Source organism: Stegodyphus dumicola, chromosome 2 (assembly GCF_044657685.1).
Source record: "Stegodyphus dumicola isolate Sdum_Otavi_A_Nest chromosome 2, ASM4465768v1".
Taxonomy (NCBI): domain Eukaryota; kingdom Metazoa; phylum Arthropoda; class Arachnida; order Araneae; family Eresidae; genus Stegodyphus; species Stegodyphus dumicola.
Genome location: NC_140769.1, coordinates 235498814 through 235523108, shown reverse-complemented (window position 1 = coordinate 235523108; position 24295 = coordinate 235498814). Strand labels below are relative to the sequence as shown.

The 24295-nt window shown below is 31.6% G+C and overlaps 1 protein-coding gene across 1 annotated transcript in view; it reads right to left on the bottom strand.

Annotated features, from left to right (window-relative positions):
* Positions 1–24295, bottom strand: part of LOC118179278 (programmed cell death 6-interacting protein-like) — a 117187-nt gene that overhangs the window by 71672 nt on the left and 21220 nt on the right. Inside the window, exons 5-7 of the mRNA XM_085811905.1 lie at positions 16790–16943; positions 12298–12407; positions 4243–4359 (exon numbers count right to left, since the gene is read on the bottom strand). Of these exons, the coding sequence (XP_085668031.1) occupies positions 4243–4359; positions 12298–12407; positions 16790–16943 (381 nt within the window). The remainder of the gene's footprint in view (positions 1–4242; positions 4360–12297; positions 12408–16789; positions 16944–24295) is intronic.

The window sequence follows — 24295 nt, the reverse complement described above, 5'->3', positions numbered from 1 at the left end:
TGGACCACATGTTTTCTATTGGCGAAAGATCCGGAGAGCGAGCCGGCCGGGGAAGCAATTCAATATGGCGATTGACGAAGAACCCTTGGACAATGCGTGCCACGTGTGGTTGCGCATTATCTTGTTGAAATATGGCTGTGGGCAAGCCCTGAAGGTAAGGAAGGACAACTAGCTCCAACACCTCGGAGATGTAGCGCTGGCTGCTTAAAGTACCGGCAATGCGTACTAGAGGAGTGTGAGAGTGATATCCAATACTGCCCCATACCATAATACCGGTGCAGGACAAGTGTGGCGGTGCATAATGCAGCTGTTCAGCATCCTCTCTTCACAGTGTTTCCAGACTCGAATCTGACCATCGTCATGTTGCAGACAGAAGCGTGACTCGTCAGTAAAGACAATTTTATTCCATTCTGCCGTCCACATCCTTCTTTCATCGGACCATTGGCAGCAGAGATGTCTGTGGTTCTTGTGTTTGTGGAGACATCAAAAGTAAATGAAGCAATAATACCAGGTGCAGGACCAGTGTGGCGGTACATAACGCAGCTGTTCTGAATCCTCTCCAGACTCAAATCTGACCATCGTGGTGTTGCAGACAGAAGCGTGACTCATCGGTAAAGACAATTTTTAGACGAAGCAATTGACATCTTGCAGACAGACCACTCTGCTGTAAACTGCGTCGAATAGTACGCACAGACACTGGATGATGTGTTACAGACTGAATGTGCTGTGCTATGGTTTGTGATGTGACTGAGCGATTTGTCACTGCTATGCGCACAATGTTCCTGTCATCACGTTAAGTGGTGCACTGAGGTGGATGGATCGAACACGTCAGTCCGTCGTGCCCTATTGCATCCAATGGTCGCATATCCACATTACAGTTGTTTGGTTTTGTCCAACACAACTACCGATTTCCCCAAAAAATAATCCATACTCTCAGAAGGCCACTATCCTTCCTCTGTCGAATTTGGATACTTGATCAAACGATGATCGCTGTTTACTACAAGGCATAATTGATCGTCTTTTTTTTTGGGGGGGAAACCACAAGAAAAACACAATTGCCAAACTTGAAATCATTGAAAACTCCAAGCCTTAAATAGCGCTTTGAAGTGGCACCACAGGCGCACGTGATGTGCGTCTGCGCTGAAATTCTAATTATTTGCATATCTTGCCTCTGCTAATGCATGTTGTAAATTTCATGTTATTTGCATGCTTCCTTCAGGGTGTAGCATTTACAGTGGCCAGCAGTGTAGAAAAGTTCATTTTCCTTGCTTTGCACGTGACGCTGTCCTTTCGCTTGTTACTTATTTAAAATTTTAACATTGTCTATGTCTTAAAATTAGAATTTAAAGTTAATGACACAAAATTGCAATAGTATATTACAGTACAAGTGAGAAAGTTAACAGTTTCATTCCCGCATGTGTCGGATTTTCACAACACATATGGGGTCCCACAAAATTTTTGTAAATTTTATGGGGTCCTGAGGGTTGCGAAAAAATCTTGGTGATAAGAAGGGATCGTGACTTGAAAAAGTTTAAGAAACCCTGCTCTATATTACCAACCTTCATTTTATTTAAAACTATAATATGTTTTTTTAATAGTCTGACATTTTTCTTTAACTTAAAAATGTAATGCCGAAATACTCAAACTGAAATTCTTTTTAACTTTAGTGTTAATTTTAAATAATAATATATTTTAAATGTACAAGGTGATAACTCAAGATATTTGAAATATTTTTTACCATTTTGCATATTTTTAAGTAAAAAAAAAATTAATAATAAATTCTCTCTTAAATTTTCAGATTTAAAGATAATTTTGATAATCTCTTTTCTCAGAAATACACATCATATTCAGAATTGGTTCTCTTGGGAAGATTATCAACATAAGATATACATACAGTACCTGTTGACCTTTATTCACTCTTGTATTATTTTAGGTAATATAAAATTTAAAACTACTTACAATTAATAACTCAGCAAAAGTCCAAACATAAATGTTAAGCTAATTTAGCATTATTTTCCCTCCTCTGGTAATCCTTCGTCAACATGCTTTTATCAGATATTAAATTAAAATTATTCACCTATGATATAGCATATGATACTAATCATCAAACTTTATACATAACCAACTGAAATGTTTTAAATTATTTTTAGATTATGGAATTATTTCTCTGACATCTGCATTACCTTTTAAAATAAGTTGATTGAAAAAATTCATTAAAACATGATGATTACAAAGCAAACTTTATGAGTTTCAAAGTTCCAACAAAGTTGCCAAGTGGTCATTCATCACAGATTTAAAAAATGATGTTTACTGCAAATTAGCAGTTTGCCAAGTAAAATTAGTTTTGGCACAAAAAATTTCAAAGGCATATAAATACGAAATTACTGGAAAATTTTTTGAACAAAATTTAGTATTTACACATAATTCGAGGCAAAAAAACTAAATTTAAAAAAAAAAAAAAAAAAATGTCATGCCATTTAAAAAAAATATGATTCTATGTCAGAAAATGTATCTTAAAATAATTTAAATCTATAAAACTAATATGCATCCTAATTGTGTCTTCCAAGACATAAAAATGCTTCCATTTTCCAGGCTCTTAGTCACTGTTTATGAGCCAAGTAGGACTAAAGGTACAGAACTACCCTTTTTTCTACACATTGTACAAATATGTTCTTTAATAAAATATACATAAATTAGTTATGTGTATTTCCAAATGATAACATAGCAGAAAAAATAAGCATTCCTGCATCTCAAAATAAGCACTGTATTTGTATATGTGTGTATGTGTGAATATATATATATATATATATTATTTATGTATATGTGTGTATATATATATATTATTTCATTTAGCCTTGGAGTGGACTATAACAATACAGACAATATTAGTTAGAAAGCTACATAAGCAAGCCACTCAATCACCTTTTTTTGCCATTTGCTCACAAAGGCTGGTGAAAGATCTAAAAGGGAAACCTAATATATTTACTGATATTTTAACAGCAACCAAAATTTTAGAATATGAATGAAAATTCATAATCAAGTAATTGTAAATTCTAAATGACAAACAGAAAAATTGCCATTTTCCCAATTTTTGTTACTAAACGGTAAAAATGAAAAACTTAAACCCAGTACCATACTAACTGTGTCTGAAAAATTCTTTAAAAGGAACTAATAATTAAGACTAATAATATGATAAAAAGACAAAATTTTAAAGTAAATAATATAAAAGCACTGTCAGCTATGAATGAAAAATTTTCAAAAAGCATAAAAGGTTTCTACTTTATATTCAATGAGATATTGCAAAATCTCATTTCAGAAATTCGGATACTAATATTATAGCAAAAGACTCTAAGGAATCTATTTTTTAAATGTCAACTGCTAAAAAACTTAAATTTAGATTGATTTTGCAATTTTATTATTATTATTATTATTATTATTATTATTATTATTATTCAGTATTTGTAACACTATATGTCTACAAAAGGTAAAGATAAATCTATCAAGACAGTGTAAGCAGTTTTTAACAAGGAAATAGTAAACTTTAAAAACAATTCCTTAGCATTGCAAGCAGGTATAAAAAATGTGATGATGTCTTAAAAATTTTGCCCACAAAATTGCATAAACTGTCATTAAAAAGAAAAAAAAACCTTAGGTATTAACACTAGGAGTGACATAATATTTACATTATTCATTATTTAACCATTTTAGAAGAATAAATCCTACACTTTACAGTTAAATCCTTTTCATCATTTTTTCACAAGTGCGAAAAATAAAATTCATTACATTTTTTTAGACAGAAGGAATCCTATACAAGATATTATATCCTCCTAATTAGATGTTAGCAGAACAGAAAATAAAAAAAAATAAAAAAATAAAAATAAAAATAAAAAAATTAGTAAAACTTCTAATTATAAGTGATTTTAATAGGCAAAGATAAATAATAGTAGGTGAACTATAAGAGAAATTTTGATTTAGAATTATTTTAATTAAAATAATAACCTTATGCAGCCATTATTTTACATTTACATTAAAACTGAAAAGTAATTTTACGTAAAAGAAAACAACACGTTACAAGCACATAAAAATGCAATACTATAGGAAAGCCACAACTTTTTAAGAGATTACCAGCAAAATTCATATAATAATAATAAAAAGATTCAATATAAAAAATTCAGATTATTTACAACCAGTTAAAATACAATAAAAAAAAAATATTTCTTATGTATGCAAAAATATCTATACCTGTAACCTAGCTATTTCTTCACCGACATCTTTCTTTGCTTTGCAAACTAAAGACTGGTAGTATTCAGATAAAGCTAAAAATGTGGCTTGCTTTCCCGCAACAATTGACACCCAATCCTATAAATAAATTAAGTATATACAAATACTATACTACAAAATATAACAGCATACATTCCTCCTTATTGTTTATAAAATATATTACGTAGCGTATTCGGAAACTAAGTACCGTTTCATTCTAGCGTCGTCGCAGCGCTGTGGTAGGCGTCCCGCACATGCACACTAGTCTTTCTTGTTCACTGACTTTCAATTGTCGCCATTTTGGTTGCTCTATGTTGTGTTTTCAGTTTGCTGTGCACATTCAAAATGTTTAAGACAATTAGTTCTTTCGCTGACTGTGAGATTCGTGCCGTGATTAAATTTTTGAGCGCGAGGAATGTTAAACCGGCCGAAATTTATCGTCAAGTGACAGAAGTTTACGGTGAATACGCGATAAGTGATGGAATGGTGAGAAAGTGGGTAAGAATGTTTAATGCAGGTCGAACAAATGTCCACGACGAGGCTCGTAATGGTCGCCCTTCTGTTGTCACCGATGATTTGGTAAGGAAAGTTGATGAAGCAATTCATGAGAACAGACGCTTCACAATGACAACTCTTTCAGAGGCATTTCCACAAATTTCACGTACTGTTTTGTTCGAAATTGTGTCTGACCACTTGAATTATCACAAACTGTGTTCCAGATGGGTTCCACAAATGCTCACTGATGTTCACAAAACAAAGCGACTTGGTAGTGCCTTGACATTTCTCATGCGGTACAGTGATGAGGGAGAAAACTTTTTAAACCAAATTGTGACAGGTGATGAAACTTGGGTGTGTCATTTCACACCAGAATCGAAACAACAATCGATGGAGTGGAGACACACTCATTCTCCAAAAAAACAAAAGTTCAAAGTGACAATGTCATCACAAAAAATCATGTGCACTGTCTTCTGGGATAGGAAAGGCATTTTGCTTACTGAATTTCTTCCCAGAGGTGAAACCATTAATGCGGCATGATATTGTGAGACTTTGGCGTGCCATTCAAAACAAACGAAGAGGAATGCTCAGTAAAGGAACTGTGTTGCTCCATGACAATGCTCGGCCTCATACTGCTGGTGTCACTCAATCGTTAATTCGACAGTTTCATTGGGAGCAGTTTGATCACCCGCCGTACAGCCCGGACTTGGCGCCGTCCGACTATCACTTGTTCCTGCACATAAAGTGCGAGCTTGGTGGCAAGTGCTTTGGATCTGACGATGACACGAAAAATGCTGTGGAGTCGTGGTTATCGAAACTGGCGGGAAATTTCTTTGACGATGGTATACAAAAACTGGTCACCCACTATGACAAGTGTTTGGTCATTGGCAGAAACTATGTTGAAAAATAGTTTAAGACATGTATTTTCATATAAAAATAAAATTGGATTCGAAAAAATTGTTTTACTTTTTTTTTTTTTTTTTTTTTCAAAACGGTACTTAGTTTCCGAATATGCCTCGTACTACATCAAAATATCTGAAAATGTATTACAAATTCTTATTTTATCTCTGAAAATTCCAAATTCATGTTTATTATTAATTGAATATCATTAGCATTCTTCTGCACGCCTAGTTTTCACTAATGTATGAAACAATACGGTACTATTCTGTTTTAAGGACCGTAAAAAAATTGCAGCGAAAATGTATGCGCAAAAGTGCCAAATCTAGCAAACACGCTGATTTCCGATTGCCTAAGTTTATATATTTCTATATTTATTAAGATGCCATTGAAATACTAGTTTAATTGTTAAATCCTTTTTTGATTTCAAATCCTTTTTTGATATCCTATGGATTTAACAATTAGGGAATTGCCCATGAGGAAAAATCTGCAATAGAATTTTGGGTAAAGTGCAGAATCACTCACTGCTTGATGCATTTTTAAGAATTGCACATACTCGGTATCCATGTACACAACCAATTTTCACTTTAAAAAAAATCCCAGAATTGCACAAAAATGGCACTGCGCACACCCTTGACTTTACCTATGTACACATCGGCCCATTTTCACTTAAAAAGTGAAAGAAAATTGACAAAAATCCAATTGTTTTTAACCCCTGTAAAAAGCGGCAAACAAATAAGTGGGCGATTCTGCACTTTACCAAGAATTTTTTCAAAGAAAAGGCATCATTCATTACAGAAAATTATGTTTGAATAACCAGTGAGATGAAATTATGTTTTAGTGATAACTCGGTAGCGAAATAGTGATGCAGGCATCCATTCAGTTATGTTTAGCAATTTTTATATAAATTATAATTATGATCTGAAATAGTTATTTACTCTTATGCTTTCATTCAGTCATGTTTAGACTTTTTTATATAAATTATAATGATAAAAAAAGTATTATATGAAATTAACCTTTCATATAAATTAAAACATCAAACTTAAATAGTTATTTACTATTATACTTCCTTTCTTGCATTAGGGTTGCTGCAATTATTTTTGGCAGCACTGGCATCAGCAATGGTTCGGCGATTTTTTACGGCCCTCAAAACCGAATAGTACCAACAATACTTATAAACCGCAGTTCAATCAAACAAGAAAAATTGTTACTCTTGATTTTGCTTGTCATGAATTTCCATGACATTCAGCTAAGGTACATTATACTCAAGAAAAGAAATCAAAACCCTTTATGATGCATTCTATAAAACTCTCAGTTAGATTATGCATGGCTGATCTTGCTGTATTATTGTGGTTAATGCTGCTGGTCTGAACATAATACATATCAGGCCCATGAATTCAACAATAGCAAGGAGGAAAAAAATTACACAGTCATTGGTGGCACTTTATATGATAGTAACAGCTTCGCTGCCAGCCTCCGTCTGGCTTTTAAGTGTACCGGACAAATGGCTGAAGGTAACACTAAACGTTAAATTTAAAAACTGAGTAGAATTTTACTCTGCAGAACAACTTCATAAAAAAAAGTTATTACATATAACAAAATTACAATGAAATAAGCAATATCCTTTAATACAAATATTAATTATCCTAATAAATAAATTAACCAACTTCCCTTTGTAAAATCTTAAGAACTCAAATGGTATAAAGGAGGTTAAAAACTTTGCTTCCTAAAAAAATCACTCAAAATTTTTCAATATCTTAAAAACAGTGAAATAAGCAATAAATAACATAAAAGAATACAAAAAACAAAAAAATTCTTAAAAGCTAAGTATAATTAATGATATTTTATCTTATATTTTCAAAAGAAAAAATTACAATGAAATAAGCTATATCCCTTAATACAAATATTAATTATCCTAATAAAAATATTAACCAACTTTCTGCTGAAGAAAAAAAATCATGCAAAACTTTTCAATACCTTACAATTAGTGAAATAATCAAAAAATAACATGAAAGCAACTCAAAAAACAAAAAATTCCACGCAGAATTTTACTCTGCAGAACAACTTTATCAAAAAAAAGTATTATATATATAATAAAAAAGACAATAATAGAAGAAATATACCAATCTCTTAAAAATAGTGACATAAGAAATATGATGAAAAATTGTTGCCAAACCCATATTTCTAAAAGAATGAAACTATTCAAAATGTAAAAAATAATTATAAAATTAAAAATGCGATTTCATCAAAAATATATCAACAACAATAAGACAGGAAAATTGTTGCCAAATCACATTTTTAAAGATGTGAGATGTGAGAAGTGTACTCGGAAGCTTCATTTAAAAATACGAAATATTATCATTTTTCCAAAATTCTTTTTGTAAAAGCAGTCGCAAGGATGAAAGTTTAACGTGTCCAAAAATCAAAGAAAAATAAACTGTACATTTTTAAAAATAAATTTTTTTAGAAAAAATCCTGTTGAAAAGGTATTACACCTTTTCAACGGGTACCTTTCACCATTTCAATGCAAAAATCACAAGTATCCAACTACGTTCTAATCGTCAATTTTGTAGAAATTTTTCAAAAAAAATTTTATTATTTTAATTTAAAGCTTATATTTTTATGTTTCAAAAACTATTTTTGTTTTGTCTCTCTGGTGATTAGAAGTAGAGTTATGGCTGTTTTTGTTCTACACCATGAACCGAAAATTGCTGTTTAAAAGGCCGGAAGTTGATGTTTAAATGGCCGGAAGTTGATGTTTAAGGGACACAGACTGCTCTAAACGAGAATATTTCATTTGAATACTGTTGGCAATATTCAAAAGATGATTTTGAAATATATGTATTATTATTATGTGCATGGAAGCAAGATCACTTTCGAAATTTCAGTATCATATTTGGCAACATTTCCATTTGTGTTTACATTCTGATTTGATTACACTCTTATTTACTAATTCAGAAGTCAAACAACAAAAATCAGCGTAAATTTGGAAAATTTTTGCAAATTTACGCTGATTTTTGTTGTTTGACTTCTGAATTAGTATTTATTCGGCGTGTTATTGTGTCTTAATTACACTCTTATTTAGCGTGCTTGCTAATAATTTCCATGACAACATTCAGTATTATTTTTTATCTCATTCTGCTTTGTTATTTTAACATTGTGATAAAAATATTTTCACTTAATTATTGTAAACGTCGTAATGGGTCGGTGCAGAACTTTTCTCGTTCTAAAAAACGGCGATTTGCTGGAAACAGATATACTGTGAAAGCTTCTACCAGTGAATCGAAACTAGGAAACAATAGAACATTTTCTGAAAATTATAATGAAGCTAACAATGAAGCTGGTAATAGAATATTCGATGTTGAAATTCTAAAATCTGTATTTTCTGCATTATCTTATCCAGTGTGTTTCGAAACTCAAAACAATAATGAGAGTTTTAATAATGTATCATACCAAAACAAGTGTTTGTTGAGTTGACAACATTGTGTTTTTGTTTCTATATAAGAGTAATACAGTTAAATAACGGATTTTTGGGTATGTTAAAAATATTGGGAAACTTAATATGAAACATGGACAATATACTGTCAAGGGATATAACTGTATTGATAAAACTTGGTTTGTCGTTTCAAAACGGCATTCTTTACATTTCGCAAAAATCACAAGAAAAGAATTAAGAGCTTCTTTAAAGAAAACATCTACAATAGTTAACAGATGGTGTAATATACAAAACAGGGCAGTTTTAGCAATGTAATATATCAATTTCTAATATATTTTCTAAAGATAAAACTTTAAATTTGTTTTTTGAAGAACTTGATTTCGTCAACTTTTCTAATACGAAAAACACCGTAACTTAAAATATTACTATAGCAATTAATTTTATGATACTTCCCACAAATATTCTATAGAATATCGGGAATTAAATGGACTAAAAGTTTAGGTTTATATACATATTTAAGATTTTTGCAGACAATTTTGTAAATGAAGAGAAAAAAATTTCTCGAAAAATAGCTAGTGTATGTACTCAAACAGGTATATGTAATAGACATTTTGCTTTATGACTTAGATTTTAGGCCATTTTATTCCTTATGCTTTAATAAATATAAGTGAAAAAAGTAAAAGTAAAATATTGATAAATAATTTTTAGGGAACTAATCTCATAATACTGAAATTTGAATACATTTTTTATCCAAAATGTGACAAAAAGTAAAAATTAAATTTTAATAATATGTTTATAAACTGTTTCTATCATTTTAGGTAGCATTCTGCTAATTAACACCAAAAATGAATTTATTTGTACACTTTTTCAAAATTAGGGTACCAAACGTAGTCGGATACCCTAATTACCCCAGCCCATTATGTCTCAAAATGACGCAATTTCGTCACGAAACAGCATGCAGCGCTAACAAAAGACACACACACAGACAGACTCTTTCTTTTATTATATGTAGAGATAATAAGTGGAGGGCTTGGGTAACTTACAGTTAACAGTATACAAGATTGTCATAAGAAGGCTTCCCTGATATATGGACCCCTATTGGTCTACCCACTCAACCAATCAAAATAAAATTTCAAGTATTGTTATTTGAAGGTATGCACTCAAGATTCTGATGACTGAAAACAACAGAGCTCTCAAAATTATGATTACAGTGAAAAAATTTTCAAATTTTTTTCGAATGGCAATGTCAACTTTTTTCTTGCACAAACTGATCAGCACATTGAAAAATCACAAATGACACTATAATAATACATGTACAGAAACTCCAAGCATAAAACATTTACAAAGAAGAGCATTGTAAAGGACCAAAGACAACACACGAGAAGAGAGGTGGAAAAAAAACTTTTATTGGAATTACAAGTTGTCACCGTACCTAACTTTGCACATAATAATGCACTGCATGTAGAAGATTCTTGACAATAATCATGAATTAACATCACTGAATGGATAGATAGACCACATTTTATGGCATCTTTCAATTTTGACCTCATCAATTTGATGTGTACACCTTAGATTTCAGATAAAGTGACTCGCGATGGCCATAAAATTGCAAAGTCATGTGCATCATTCCAATACCATTTATGGTTTTTCAACACATTGATCAATTTGCACAGGAAAAAAGTGGTTGTTGCCACTCAAAAATTTCAAAATGTTTTCACAGTAACTATAATCATGAGAGCTCTGTTGTTTAAATCATCACAATCTCTTCAAATAACAATATCTGAAACTTCATTTCAATTTTTCAATTGGTTGGCTGCTCTGGGTTATATATCAAAGAAGAATTTTTTTTTTTTTTTAAACCATCTGTATGTTTATCTTGCTCCATCCAAAATTTGACAGAAACACCTCACATCTAAGCTTCTTCAACCTCCCTTTCCCTACCACTAACCTCTCAAGGGAACTTTTTGCTCAACAGTATTTTAAGCAGATTGCTGTAAAGACACTACATATTTATAAACATACATGCCTTCACTGGCATCCAAACCAGAGCTAATGCTATGGTAGTTAATTCTGCTATCATCACGATTAACATGGTGACATAGTATGGGTATAATTAAATGAATACTCTTTTCAGATGAAGAATTTGAGGTAGAAACCAAAGGAAATATTAGAACAAGTATGATAAAACTATCACAAAATATATATATATATATATATATATATAAATTTTATTTTATGCACACTAAAGATTTAGAGCAGAAGACAAACAGTGGCTGACAGATACAATACTTAAAATTAAAGTACAGTGAAAGGATCCCTATGATAATAGTTTTAACAGTATACCAAGAATCTGCTGAACTAAGAACTGCTAATGCCCGAAATCTGCACAGATTCTCAAACATCAATAATGAAATGTTTTGGCAATTTTCATCAACAGTATTTCTCATTCAATACTGATGCAGGTTGCCCTAGTCTGTTAATAACTGCTTTTATAGTTATCACAGCACTTATATATTACAGCAATCATCATAATAAAAGTTGAAAAATTTTCAGAGTGCACCAGCCAAACTCTGGCAATGATGTGCATAACATTTCTCCAGATTTAACAAGCAACATTTGTATGCATTATTTTTGTTGCAATCCGAATTCCAAACAATTTTACAGACAAACATTTTTTGGGGGGTAGTCAAACTAATCTTCAAAGCACGCACCCATGAGATTTGCCTACTATGGAATTATGAAGGAAACTACTATGGAAGAAACTGCTGTGAAATCTCTGCAGGAATATAGTACTTTGCCACAAAATCATTAAAGGCAACCACTGCTTTTGAATCTCTTTCTAAAGAGATCTCCACAAAATTTTCACCAGAATAAAAGAAATAAAAAATCAGTTTGTAAGTAAGTAGGTTTATTAATCAATGCAAAATATGACTGTAATAATGTGCATATATGTAATAAAAACTTTTTTTGCAGTCATCATTCTTTTTCTTTTGTAAAATATCACCAAACTGAGCCAAGGTAGTTCAATTAACTGTTACTCTAAAATGATGATGTCTAATGACACTTCTCTACAATAATCACTCCTATAGAAGACCCAAATCACATAGAACTGCAAGTGATCATCTTATAATAAGTTTGGTGTATTTAATAAGTAAAATCTATAATGAACTTTATAACTTGCAACAAAAATTAATTATACAGATACATACCCTTTCCCAAAGATGTTGCACTGATTCTTTCTGCATAAGTTTTAAGGCATCTGCATATAATTCTTCAGCTCGAGAAGCTACTCTTGCTATCACAGTATCTTTCATATTATCTGGAAAAAGGAATAAAAAGAAATTTAGCTGTGCAGCAAATATTTGCTTGGTGTTGTTGCATGCTGTTTAGTTCGACCAGCAAGCTACCTTGCCGGTCTCATGGCACCATCGATAATTGGCGTTGTAAACCAATTCTCCTTTGTCTATGCAATTAGATATGAATGGTGATGTTTCCAGTACAGGGTACTTGTGAAGGTCACATGTTCCTTTTGACTGGTGATTAGCTGAGGACAGAGCTTCTGAACTTTTGAGCCATAGCTTAAAGACCATACAAGTTACACCAAAAATAGTGTTGCTGACACGATCAATAATAGCAATGCCTTTCTAGGGCAGCATATACAGCATTCCAAAAACCTTCTCCCAGCACCTTAATTTGATAGGTGCAATATTTTGATAGACAGCCACAGAGTCATGTGAGTGAGCACATTGAGCCTGTGGGCATGATTGAGAGACCTCAGTCTGTTGGCATGTTGCCGTTTGGTTGCGAGATAGAGTGCGAGCACCTAGTCAGGTGCTGCGATGCAGCTGGTTGGTTTAACATGGTTGCATAATTGTGGGGCTGATGCTGCTGTGATGCAGTTGTTTTTCCCGTACATGAGGGACACCACCAGAGCAGCCAATCACATCTTTGTAGGTTCCCAATGCAGTAGTTGTTTTGTTTAGTGTACTGTTGCCACAGTATTTATAGCTTTGATGGTCTTGTGGCACCATCTGTAACTGGTTTGAAAACCAATTGCTCCTTAGTTTACCCAGTTAGATATTAACGGCAATGTTTGCCAATAGAGGGCACTTGTGAATTTCACTTATTCCTTTTGACTGATGCTTTTTGGCCAAGGACAGAATCATGAAATTCCCAGCCATGGGTTGAAAGCCATATTGGTCACACCAAAAGTAGTTGCTGTTGATATAAGCGATAACAGTGATGCCTTTCTTGGGCAGCTCTCAGAGCACCCTCAAGTTTCAGAGGTAAATCATATTATTCTTCATGCAACATAACTGCAAACATTTTCAAATTCTTCAAAATTCACAAAGTTTACTAATTCCACAGAAATTTTAATTTTATTATTTATAAAAAATGCATTAATTTTTAAAATGATATTTTGATTGGTACTTTCTGACTATTCACTTTCCTCCTGGTTTCAAATACAGTACATTGCTATGTTTTGGGCCCATTTTTAAGTATGCATTTGACAACATACAACCTAAGCATGCTTGTTTCACACACATGTTCGAATATAAATGGATTTACACATTTTAACCCTCATTTTGCTGGATAGTTACCTGTAGGGCTGTAGGGATGTAAACATCAATCACAATGATTTTTGTTCCCTTTCTTAAAAATGCAAATTAAGAATCAGAACCTTTTCTTATTTCTTATAAAATTATTCTTTTTATTATTATTTATGAACAAAATATTACCTAAGAACTTTAAAAAAATCACCAAATAAAAATTCTTCACTCAGTATAGCAAGTTCTAAATGAGTTGTCTAGATGTTGCAGATAATTAGAAAGTACCTTAAATTAATAATAATTAGCCTAGATGGTACACTGGTTAAGGAAGACTACTTGGTACTGAAAGGCCCAGGTTTAAATCCCAAAGAAGACACAGTTGTAACAGTTTGTCCCTTCATAGACCTATTAAGTACATCCACAATAAAATAGCCACCACTTCTGGCCTCAAGAGCTATCAATGCTGAATAGGCAAGTGCCCGCCATTGAATTAAAAATCCTTTGACCCTTCAAGAATTAAGAATTTAGAAATAAGGAACCAACCATTATTAAAGAAATTTGTGAATATAAATTATGCCTCCTTATGAATCATGAATGAAGATTAGACAAGAACACGATAGGCAGAACAAATCAGTTAAATAAGAGATAGACTTTTCATATACAAAAAATTGTGAGAATAAAATTTAGAGGTTATAAAGTTACATGTGAATGTTTGTACAGTAGACCCTTGATTATTCACACTCATTGAAACTTTTTAAAGCTCTTTAAAACTTACGTTTTTTTGGTGCATATGTGTGTGCACATTATTCATATAACATCAAAAACATAAAAAAATGCATTAAAAATACAATTAATTTGAACATCAAATCAAGCTGCCGTTTTGTGTCAAATTAATTGCACACAGCAGACTAGAATGTTCTATATACAGGGCCTATAGCTGTATCATTAGGGGGAAAATATGGTCTAAATTTAAATGCCAAAGTCAAAATAATGTTTACTAAACAAGCTAAGCTAGCCGTCAACAAAAGATACTTATGTATTAACGCAACAACCCTGGTGCAATTTTACAATTTTTTTACAGATGTAAAGTAAAAATTAAGGTACTTTTCCGTTTTGCCGGTGTAAACGATAAAGTCGCCAGTAATGGTACAACTGATGCCAAACAGAATATCTTTGCTGGTAACCTTTTACGCTTCATTTTCAAAACAAGTCACAGCCATTTCACAGATTGATTGTTTTTTTCAATACTGGCATACAATTACATAGAATATTTACAAAGATAATTAAATTTTATACCCTAAGACCATTCGTGGTAATTAAATCAATTAGGATGCAATCACACCGCTCACCCAAAGGCGAAAATATAGAAAAGGCAAAATCAGGGGTTAAATTCATCAATTCTAACGAGAATGCACTAGCGCAATAAAGCACTGCGGTTTTACATAATTTCTGAGTAAGCTATTTGTATGAATTGAAATAATTCTTGCATTTAAACTTGTATTCCAAATTAAGATTTAGCTTGAAATTAATGTAGAAAATTACTGAGAGAATTAGATTTTTGGAACGTAGTTTATGTGAGATGAGATCACTTGAGATCACATGATACGAACCGGTGAATCAGGATGTTGAACCATGATACATAGTAAATTCTTAAATTGTCTTTTTACAAATTTATTGTCTTTATTTATTAGCTTTTTACAAAATTTTAAACCATATTAAAATGTTTATGCCTTCAAAATAAAAAATTCTTAGAACTAACATTAATTTTTATGTGTATACTGTATGTTGTCGCCAACAAAGTCTACTTGGCAAGATTTGCGCCGGCGAAATGGAAGAGTAGCAAAATTACTTTTCAGGTGCAAGTTCACAGTTTTCACAATTTTATTTTTTATTTCATTTATTTATTTATTTATTTATTTATTTATTTATTTTTGAAAAAGACTCCCAAAAGTCAGCAAATGATTACTTTAAGTTAGCAAACATTACTAACGTATGTAAAGAAAATATATTTTAGCAAATTAAAAGGCAAATTTTAATTATAAAATAAGGATTGTATGATACATTAAAAAATAAAACACAATCATCTCCAAATCTTTTTGTACATTTTTTGCACTATTTTTCTCCTCAAGAACACAGCGATCTGCTTTTGCTTAGAGACACGACATCATGCAAACCTTGGCAACGCTGCCTATCTACCAAATGTATCTCTTTGTTGTTCGCTTTAAGAGATTTTGCAGCAAAATTCTCTATTCCAGCAAAAATTTCAGCTCAGTTTCTTCCATTGCTGGCAAATTCCATACACATATGTATTAAAATTAGGTAAAAAAAATATCACGGTTTGCTTATAAAAACCATAGGAACTCGGATTACAATAAAAGGAACACTTAGGAAAATTGGGACATTGCTTGACTGAAGGTAGGTTAGGGTGAAGGCTTGGCTGAAAGTTATGAGTTGCTTGAAAAATGATTATGTGCATGGTTGCCAGAGTTTGGCATATTGACTAAAAATTTGGCTAAGGTGGTTGTGATAACACTTAAGTATCAATTAAATTGCACACTTCTTAACTAAAATGAAATTGCTGAACAGAAAAAGCAAAATTACATTATTAATAAAACAGAAAACATCTTTTAGCTTTCACATTTTCAAGAAATTAAAAATTATTTTCTTTAAAACCAACATTAGAAATAAAAAATTTTGGAACTTTCTGATTTTCCTTACGAGTTTCAACATTCAGTAAAATATACATTTTTGGCACATTTTTTAATATACATGCAACAATATCATGTACTTTAGGTATGTTTGATTAAACATGGATTTACACACTTTATATATTTAACAGTAATTTCATTGATTAGTGTTTTTTCATCTGCCAAAGAGAGCTTTTCCCTTCATATAATTTTTTATTTCACATAAAATGTTTCTGATTATTACTGTTTATCTGTGAGCCAAAAAGACAGTCAAACCAGTGTTTTCATTAATTCACATTGTTGTCAATGAGCTGGCAACTATAATTTGACACAAGTATTTTGTTATACATTTTAAAATGTAAAAAATAATTGCTGGCAAAACACAATACCATATGGAAAATGGTAAAAAACAATATCATATGCTTGATATATTCTACATACCTATATAGATATATTTTGCATACCTGATGTAGCTTTGAAAAAAAAACTTTCTTGCGCCTGGGCAAGCATGAGGGCTTGGAGAGCAGATATGGTATCTGGTCGTAAATCTGGAGTAGGCTCTTCAATTGCAGGAGATGATGCTAGTGTTTTTAAGTGCTGAAAAGTTCCACTTGCCATCTATAATATTTTGAAAAATTTAAAGCATCTACATCTTTCGAAATTTATTAATTATATATATCTCAAAGGAAAAGTTAATCATGAGTATGAAAAAATAAATAACTCAAAAATGAGGCTACATCTAGGAATAAAGATTTCATATTGATGTTAAAAGCCTCAAATATTTCTAATCAAAGATTCAAAAATGATTTAGAATTTGTTATTATCTCTTCAACCATGTTTACAGCAACAAAACCTGATACAGATTCATGAAACATCTTAAAAAGGTGGAAAAGATATTTTAAAAAATTATTTCCATTTATCAAAATATTTTTTCAGTTGTTATAGGTAAAAATATCAAATAACTCTAACAAATAAAATTGAATACTTTCACAGTTTTCAAAAGATCTTCTGATCTAACTTTTGTTATCAAAATAAGAAATGCATTAGTTTTCAAGCACTTATATTTTTTAAAAATATGATTACAATAAAATACCTCTGAGCACTACTTATACACGATTCCTGTACTTCACACAATATTTAGTACTCTTCTGTTGTTAGGACCGGATTCAGGCTATATGTATATATGTGTGTGTGTGTGTGTGTATGTTTGTATGTGTATGTATGCATGTGCACACAGACATACATATGTACACTGCTCAAAAAAAAAAATGGGACAGTGCTATATCTCCTGTTCTACTGGGGCGATTCACGAAATTCAAATTGCGTTCTTCATGTCTTGAAAGCGCGACTTAGGATATATATTAGATTTATATATAGCACTATTCTAACATAGGTATTCTGACACAAAAATGGACTTTTTCTGAAATAACATACCAATTTTTTTCCATATTTCGATTCTATGACTCAAATTATGCCAGAATACCAAATTTTGTAAAAATCGTACGAGTAGTTTTTAAAATATTAGCTCTCAAAATTTTCGCTCCTCAATGTTAATTGAATTTGGCAAATATTTATTAATATCTCTTTTTTTATTAAACTTTTTTGACTTTTTCTCTCACATTTCGAAATTTAGGTTCATTCCAAATAAAATTTACCCATTTTTTGTGTTTTATTTTTTTAATTTCTATTTTTAAATAATTTTTATAAATTTTTCGGAAAAAAATTTGAATTATAACCTATAAAATTTTTACCATCATCTTAAAGTAGGTGTATTTTTAAGCATATCTGCAAAAAATTAGACTTTTTTATTCAAAATTTTCTAAGATATACACGAATTCACATATTTTCGCGTTTTGAAATTTGGCATCTTCTTTTTTTTTTTTTTTTTTTTTGAGCGATAATAATGCCAAATGTGGTCTATGAATTTTTGTTACAGTGAATTGCCACAGCTATTTTTAACCTTAAATTTCAAGTAAAATTTTACGGAGAATTAATTATATAACATTTTCCCCCTCAATGATGCGTAAAAAATATTTATTAATATTATATGAAAAGTTATTTTTTTTAAATTATAGATGATATTATTCAAATTTTTAACTATTTTTTTTAATTTCTCTCTATCTTTTTTTTTTTTTTTTTTTTTTTTTTAAATAAGAGTAAATTTTTGTAAGAGTAAATTTTTACCTTCGGCATTTTATCGTCTGCTACTTCACTTCGTTTAAAGCGAATTGTCTAAAACTTAGAATTTTCGTTTGATGTTTATTTGAATTTTATTAAGTGCATGATTTATTTCTAAACAAACGGTTGCTTTTGAAGTGGCTGAAAGAGCGGCTGATACTATCATCCATATTTTTAAAGCACAGTATATTTTTATAGAAACAAAAGATTTAGAATAATCATTTTTATAGAAGTCAAATTATGATATAAACATACAACCCTCTAGAGACTGAATTAATGCAAGTTCAATGGTTATGTAGAAATGATCTGCAGCTACTTAATGGCTGGATAAGTCAGCAGATTCTGTGGACAAGTAAGAATAATTATATAAACGACACCAACATTCTGGATTCAATTAACAACGAGGATACGATGTTTATTAAATAAATTTAAGAAGTTTTAAAACATAAAAAATCAACTCGTTTTTTTATCCTAAAATGTATTTTTGTGCGTAGCGTATTTTCATTATATCCTTAAAATTCTAATTTAGAATGTAATTGTCAAAAACTGAATCCTAATCATCAGTAATATAATAACTAATTATTACGGTTATTAATAAATCCTTCTTATAAAGTAATTGCAAATATTTCAAAAAAACTTTCTGTCTGAATGCAAACATTTTTCTATGGAAATATTTTTAATTTTATATTAATCAAGATTGCACACCATATTATTTATTTGCACTTCAATTCTTAAAGACAGTTCTAGTAGAAGTTACAAATCAATTATATTTAATTAAGGATTGGATTGGATTATTTAATTATGGCAAAGCACACGAGGGCTGTCTGCCTAAAGGGAGAGATGCCTTCATGGAGGACTTTCTAAGGGAAACTTGCTCGTATACACGTTACACATGGGGAAAACCACGAAAATGCCCATGCGGCCAGCCCGTTCGCGGGATTCGAACCTCGAACCGAACAACCAGTGTTCAGCATCTTTACACTCGGCAGTTGTTGGGCTATTTAATTGAGGAATGACCATCTAAGTTTAGAAACAGCATACCATAACAATAATTCAATTATTGGCGCCGTATCTTTCATGTTACTCCCGATTGGCAAGCTACATGATTTTTAATGAGTATGTAGGTTTTGCTAGTAACCTCACTTGGAAATCACGCATAAACTAGGTTAGTTGGTTATTTGAACATAGGAGCTATTTGATTAAGATGCTTTCATACAGAACCTTTGTAAAGAGAACCTAGAATACTACAAAAACCAACCATGCAGCCTGGGTTAGACTTCGCAACAAACAATTAGTATTTAACAATCTTCAAATGCTAGGCAACTGATGAGGCTCCAATTAAATCTCCAATTTAATATTTTATTTGTAAATATTTAAAATATTGTTGTATTTTTAGACACAAGAAGCAGAATTTAAGTTTTGTTAACTCGTTAGTAAACTAGCAAGTCGTAGTGCAAATGAATATTCAATTTCTTTTTGCAATAATTGTATTCACTTAATATTCTTGGAATATGAGCTAAAGAAGGAACGTTCTCGGAAAATTAAAGAAGTGTTTAAATCCAGTGATATTAGGTTTGTCTTACTAGCTCAGGATCAAAACGATTCTGCAATTGCCCGAGTAGTTGACTTGTAAATGGCTGCGAATTAAGCAGATGACTTTTAATCTTACGTTTTCAGCCAAAAAAACGTATTCCAAATGTTTTGTATTGCATGACAATGCATCTTTTCATTATTGAATAACCAGTCGGAGAACTGCTTGTGTTCCGAAAATAAGTATGTGTACTCAATCGTCCTGCATGTTCTTCAAATTTGTCTTCTTGTGATTTTTTTCTTTCCCAAAAACTAAAGTTGCCTCTCAAAGGAAAGTTTTTTGACATTGAAGAGTCAAAAGGAGTATGACATGTACTTTAAGAGGCATGTCAAGAACAGATCTCTACAAGCCTTCTATTCCATTACATGTTATGCAGTCAGGCAAAATGTTGCATCAGCGTAAATTCTATAATCCATTTTTATTACACTCTGATTACTTTATTAACATACAGTGAATATATACTAAATCTTTTACTTCAGCTTAAGTAATTCCGAATTCTTGACGGCATTGTTGGCAGAACTAGGACTTAGAAATAAGTCAAATTAAATATTTCGATAACCCAATAAATTCAAGGTCGAAGTTTCAATATTTGATTTTCGGAGGGAGGGGAAATATTTTCAGTTTTGGTCTATTACCGTAAGTATATTTGCTTTTGCTTCTATTTTTTTATTTTTCCATAAAAGCAAAAAATTTACGCATGGTATACATATAACGCATAGCTTCAAATTAAAATTTAATAATAAACAGAGTAGTTATAATTAAAGTTCCACATTGAAACTGTCATAAAAGGAAAACTACTGAATCAAATGTTATCAAATTTGGTAATCGTGTAAAGGAGGTCATGGGAATTTATTTTCCGCGAAAAAAGGAAGTTCGAAACCTCACCACCAGGCCAAAATGGCGCTGTATACAATATTGCTAAACGAAATATGGGTCGGAATCTAACTTAACCTTTTGTTACACGACTTTAATATGTTGTATACCCTTAAGAAACTTTGAATTAAGCAATATATCATTTAAAGGCGTTAAATTCGATAAACGTCAAGTGCGCCATCCGTGTAATGAGAAATTCGTCCTTGAAAACCACGAATTAGCGATTAGAAAATGTGAGATCGCAAATCACTCGCACATGTGCGTACAATCTGGAAATCATTTTCTGACAGATCGCTAATTTGTAATTTTTTAACCTTGAATTCGGCCCTAAAACATGAAGACACTGACTCAAAATGCTTTTAATCGATTTGGGGCAAAGAAGTCCCTCATGCTATCTACCTAGTTCCATTGCATTCTCCTACTGCATTCAATTGCATAGCAGTCATTCCACACCGTTTAGTGTTGAATGACAGCTAGTTTTATAACTGAACCATTTTTCTCTGAAGAGCAGTCGACAGCTGGACCACTGTGATTGCAGCTCACTTAGAGTCAATGTTAAAATGTTTCGTGATACATGAACTGCAGTAACGTGGCATTTTAGATACTACGATTTTTATGCAGAGCTGGGCCTAACCTCACGTGTGTTGCACAGTTACTTAGGCAACATCTCACGAATGAACGTCTTATAGGCCAACACTTCACCTCTTCCCAACAGACCTCAACGTCTGTGACTTTTGGCTATGGGGTTATCTCAAAAGCACTGTTTATGGTGATAATCTAAACAATTTGGCAGAAATGAAAAATGTGATACACTGACATGTCCGTAACATTCCTCCTGATATGCTAAGAGCTGCTGTTGAGAATGCAGTAACAGGATTTAACTTGCTTTCGGAAAATGCTGGATGCTACATTGAACATGCTTTGTAACACATTGTAACACTCACCCTGGTGGTGAGTTTTTGAACTCTTTTTTTTTTTTTTTTTCCACGGAAAATAAATTCCCATGACCTCCTTTACACGATTCCCAAGTTTGATAACATTTGGTCCGGTAGTTTTCCTTTTATGAGCATTTCAAATTGGAACTTTAATTATAACCACCATGTAAATTTAAAAGTTTGACAGTTTGGTTCATGTCCCAGCTTTAAAAATATATATATAGATATAATCTTTTATATTAATCCTCTTAATTTTTTTCTCGCGTTGTAGATTGTATAAAAAAAACATGATCTTTAATATAATTTAGATTGTTTCAGCCGATATAAGAATTGGGTCACTCGGTGGTACAGAATAAACCCTGCTGGACTGTTTTATTTCTTTGTCATTTAGCCAAAATCTTTTAATTAAAATATTTATCCTTTGGACTTCGCTTTAAACTTTATTTATAGTTAAAATGACTAGAAAATGAAAAGCTGTCTTCAGCTGAAACGCAATTCGTGTAATTCATATTTTAAAAAATTGAGAAGAATGCAAAATTTATAGGAGTCTAGCAATCGAAAAATCTTAATTTTCTTGTGTGAGCACTGAAAATAACTGTAGAAGGAAAGAAGAAAATTAGGGAGAAAAGTAAGCAAAGATTTGCAGGGAAATTTGGCTGTCAGACATACCAAGATGTTTCAAAATGTTGGACGTTTTTGAATATACTTTCAGAATACTTCAAAGAATTTAGGTGTTCAAAGAGAAAACTCTTGGACGTGTACACCAGCAAATACCATCAATTGAGTTTGTGTTAACAGAAAAGATAAAAATGATATCATTGCAGATTAAAGTGAAGAGCGACTGGTTTTAGACTATATTGTTGTATAAATTTAAATTACGTTATAGAACATCATATCGTATCATAAATGGAGAATCCCATGATTTTCTCATTCGAATTATTTGAAGATTCAGGAGTTTATCCAGTGATGTATGTGGATGTCACCTAAAGAGGCTTTATTTTTCCTCCTGGTGAAACAGCGGCCGAGCGGTAAAGTCGCTGAACGCTGGTAGTTCGGTCCGAGGTTCGAATCCCGCGAACGGGCTGGCTGCATGGGCGTTTTCCCCATGTGTAACGTGTATGCGAGCCAGTTTCCCTTAGAAAGTCCTCCACGAAGGCATCCCTCCCCTTAGGCAGATAGCCCTAGTGTGCTTTGTCATAATTAAATAAATCAAAACCTCTTGATGAAACCAGTCTTTTCTTTCATCTCATACCTTCAAAATGTTTAGCCTCTAAAGACTGATAAAGGCTCTGACCAAATATTGATGAAATGTATTGAATTGGATTATTAAGTTACGTCAAAGCAGGGCTATCTGCCTAAAAAGAAGGATGCCTTTGTGAAGAACTTTCTAAGGGAAACCAGTTGGCCTACACGATACACATGAGAAAATCCACGAAAACGCCCATGCAACCAGCCCGTTTACCGGGATTCGAACCCCAGAGTGAACTACCAGAGTTAAGAGACTTTACTGCTCGGCCGCTTATATGAAATGGAAGGCAATAACTTTATTTAAAATGATTGTCAGAAATATCAAGATATTTCGAAAAGTTGGATGCTTTTTAATATACTTTTGGAATGCCTAAAGAAAAAGAGCAAGAATAAAGTAAAATACCTGAAGAAAAAGAGAAGAAAAAAATGAATTTTTGGGTAAAATTTAGTATTTGTATTTTTTTCTTTTTTCTTTTTTTTTTTTTTTTTTAATTTAAAACTTTTTAATCTTATGATATTTGATTCTTACGATTTCAAAAATAAAATATTTGACTAAAATATGAATAACATTTAAGAAACCAAATGAAGGATAAAATTGTGTAAAGCAATGGGCACAATGATAAAACTGTTTAAAACAGTGTATGCAAGTCATCCTAAGTTAAAATGTCGGTTATACATCTCTCCTATTTATATATATCTTTTCTGAACGGAACATTGAAAGGCGTGTTAACTATGATTTACTGTATTTTCTCTTTTAATAAATGCAGTTTTCAAATGCATCGTAGTCTGGGTTACAAAGTATTCCTCCGAAAGAAACGCAATTCAAATAAATAAAGTCAAATTCTGGAAAATTTTGTATTAATAAATATATTTAAAATGCTCAGTTTGAAGGAATAAATAGAAAATTTTAAAACAATTATCTGAAGAGACAATGCAACACAAACAATTAAAATAAAAGTATAAGAATTTAAAAATTACCTAATAATTACTATGACAAAAATATATATAAAGAAAACTATTTGAAAAAAATAAACGCTGCACCTTTATTTATGCAGTTCGAATAGGTAAATAGAAAATTTTAAAACAGTTATTCGAAAAAAACCCATGCAACTTAAACAATTAAAATGAAATTCGAAAAAGAAAAA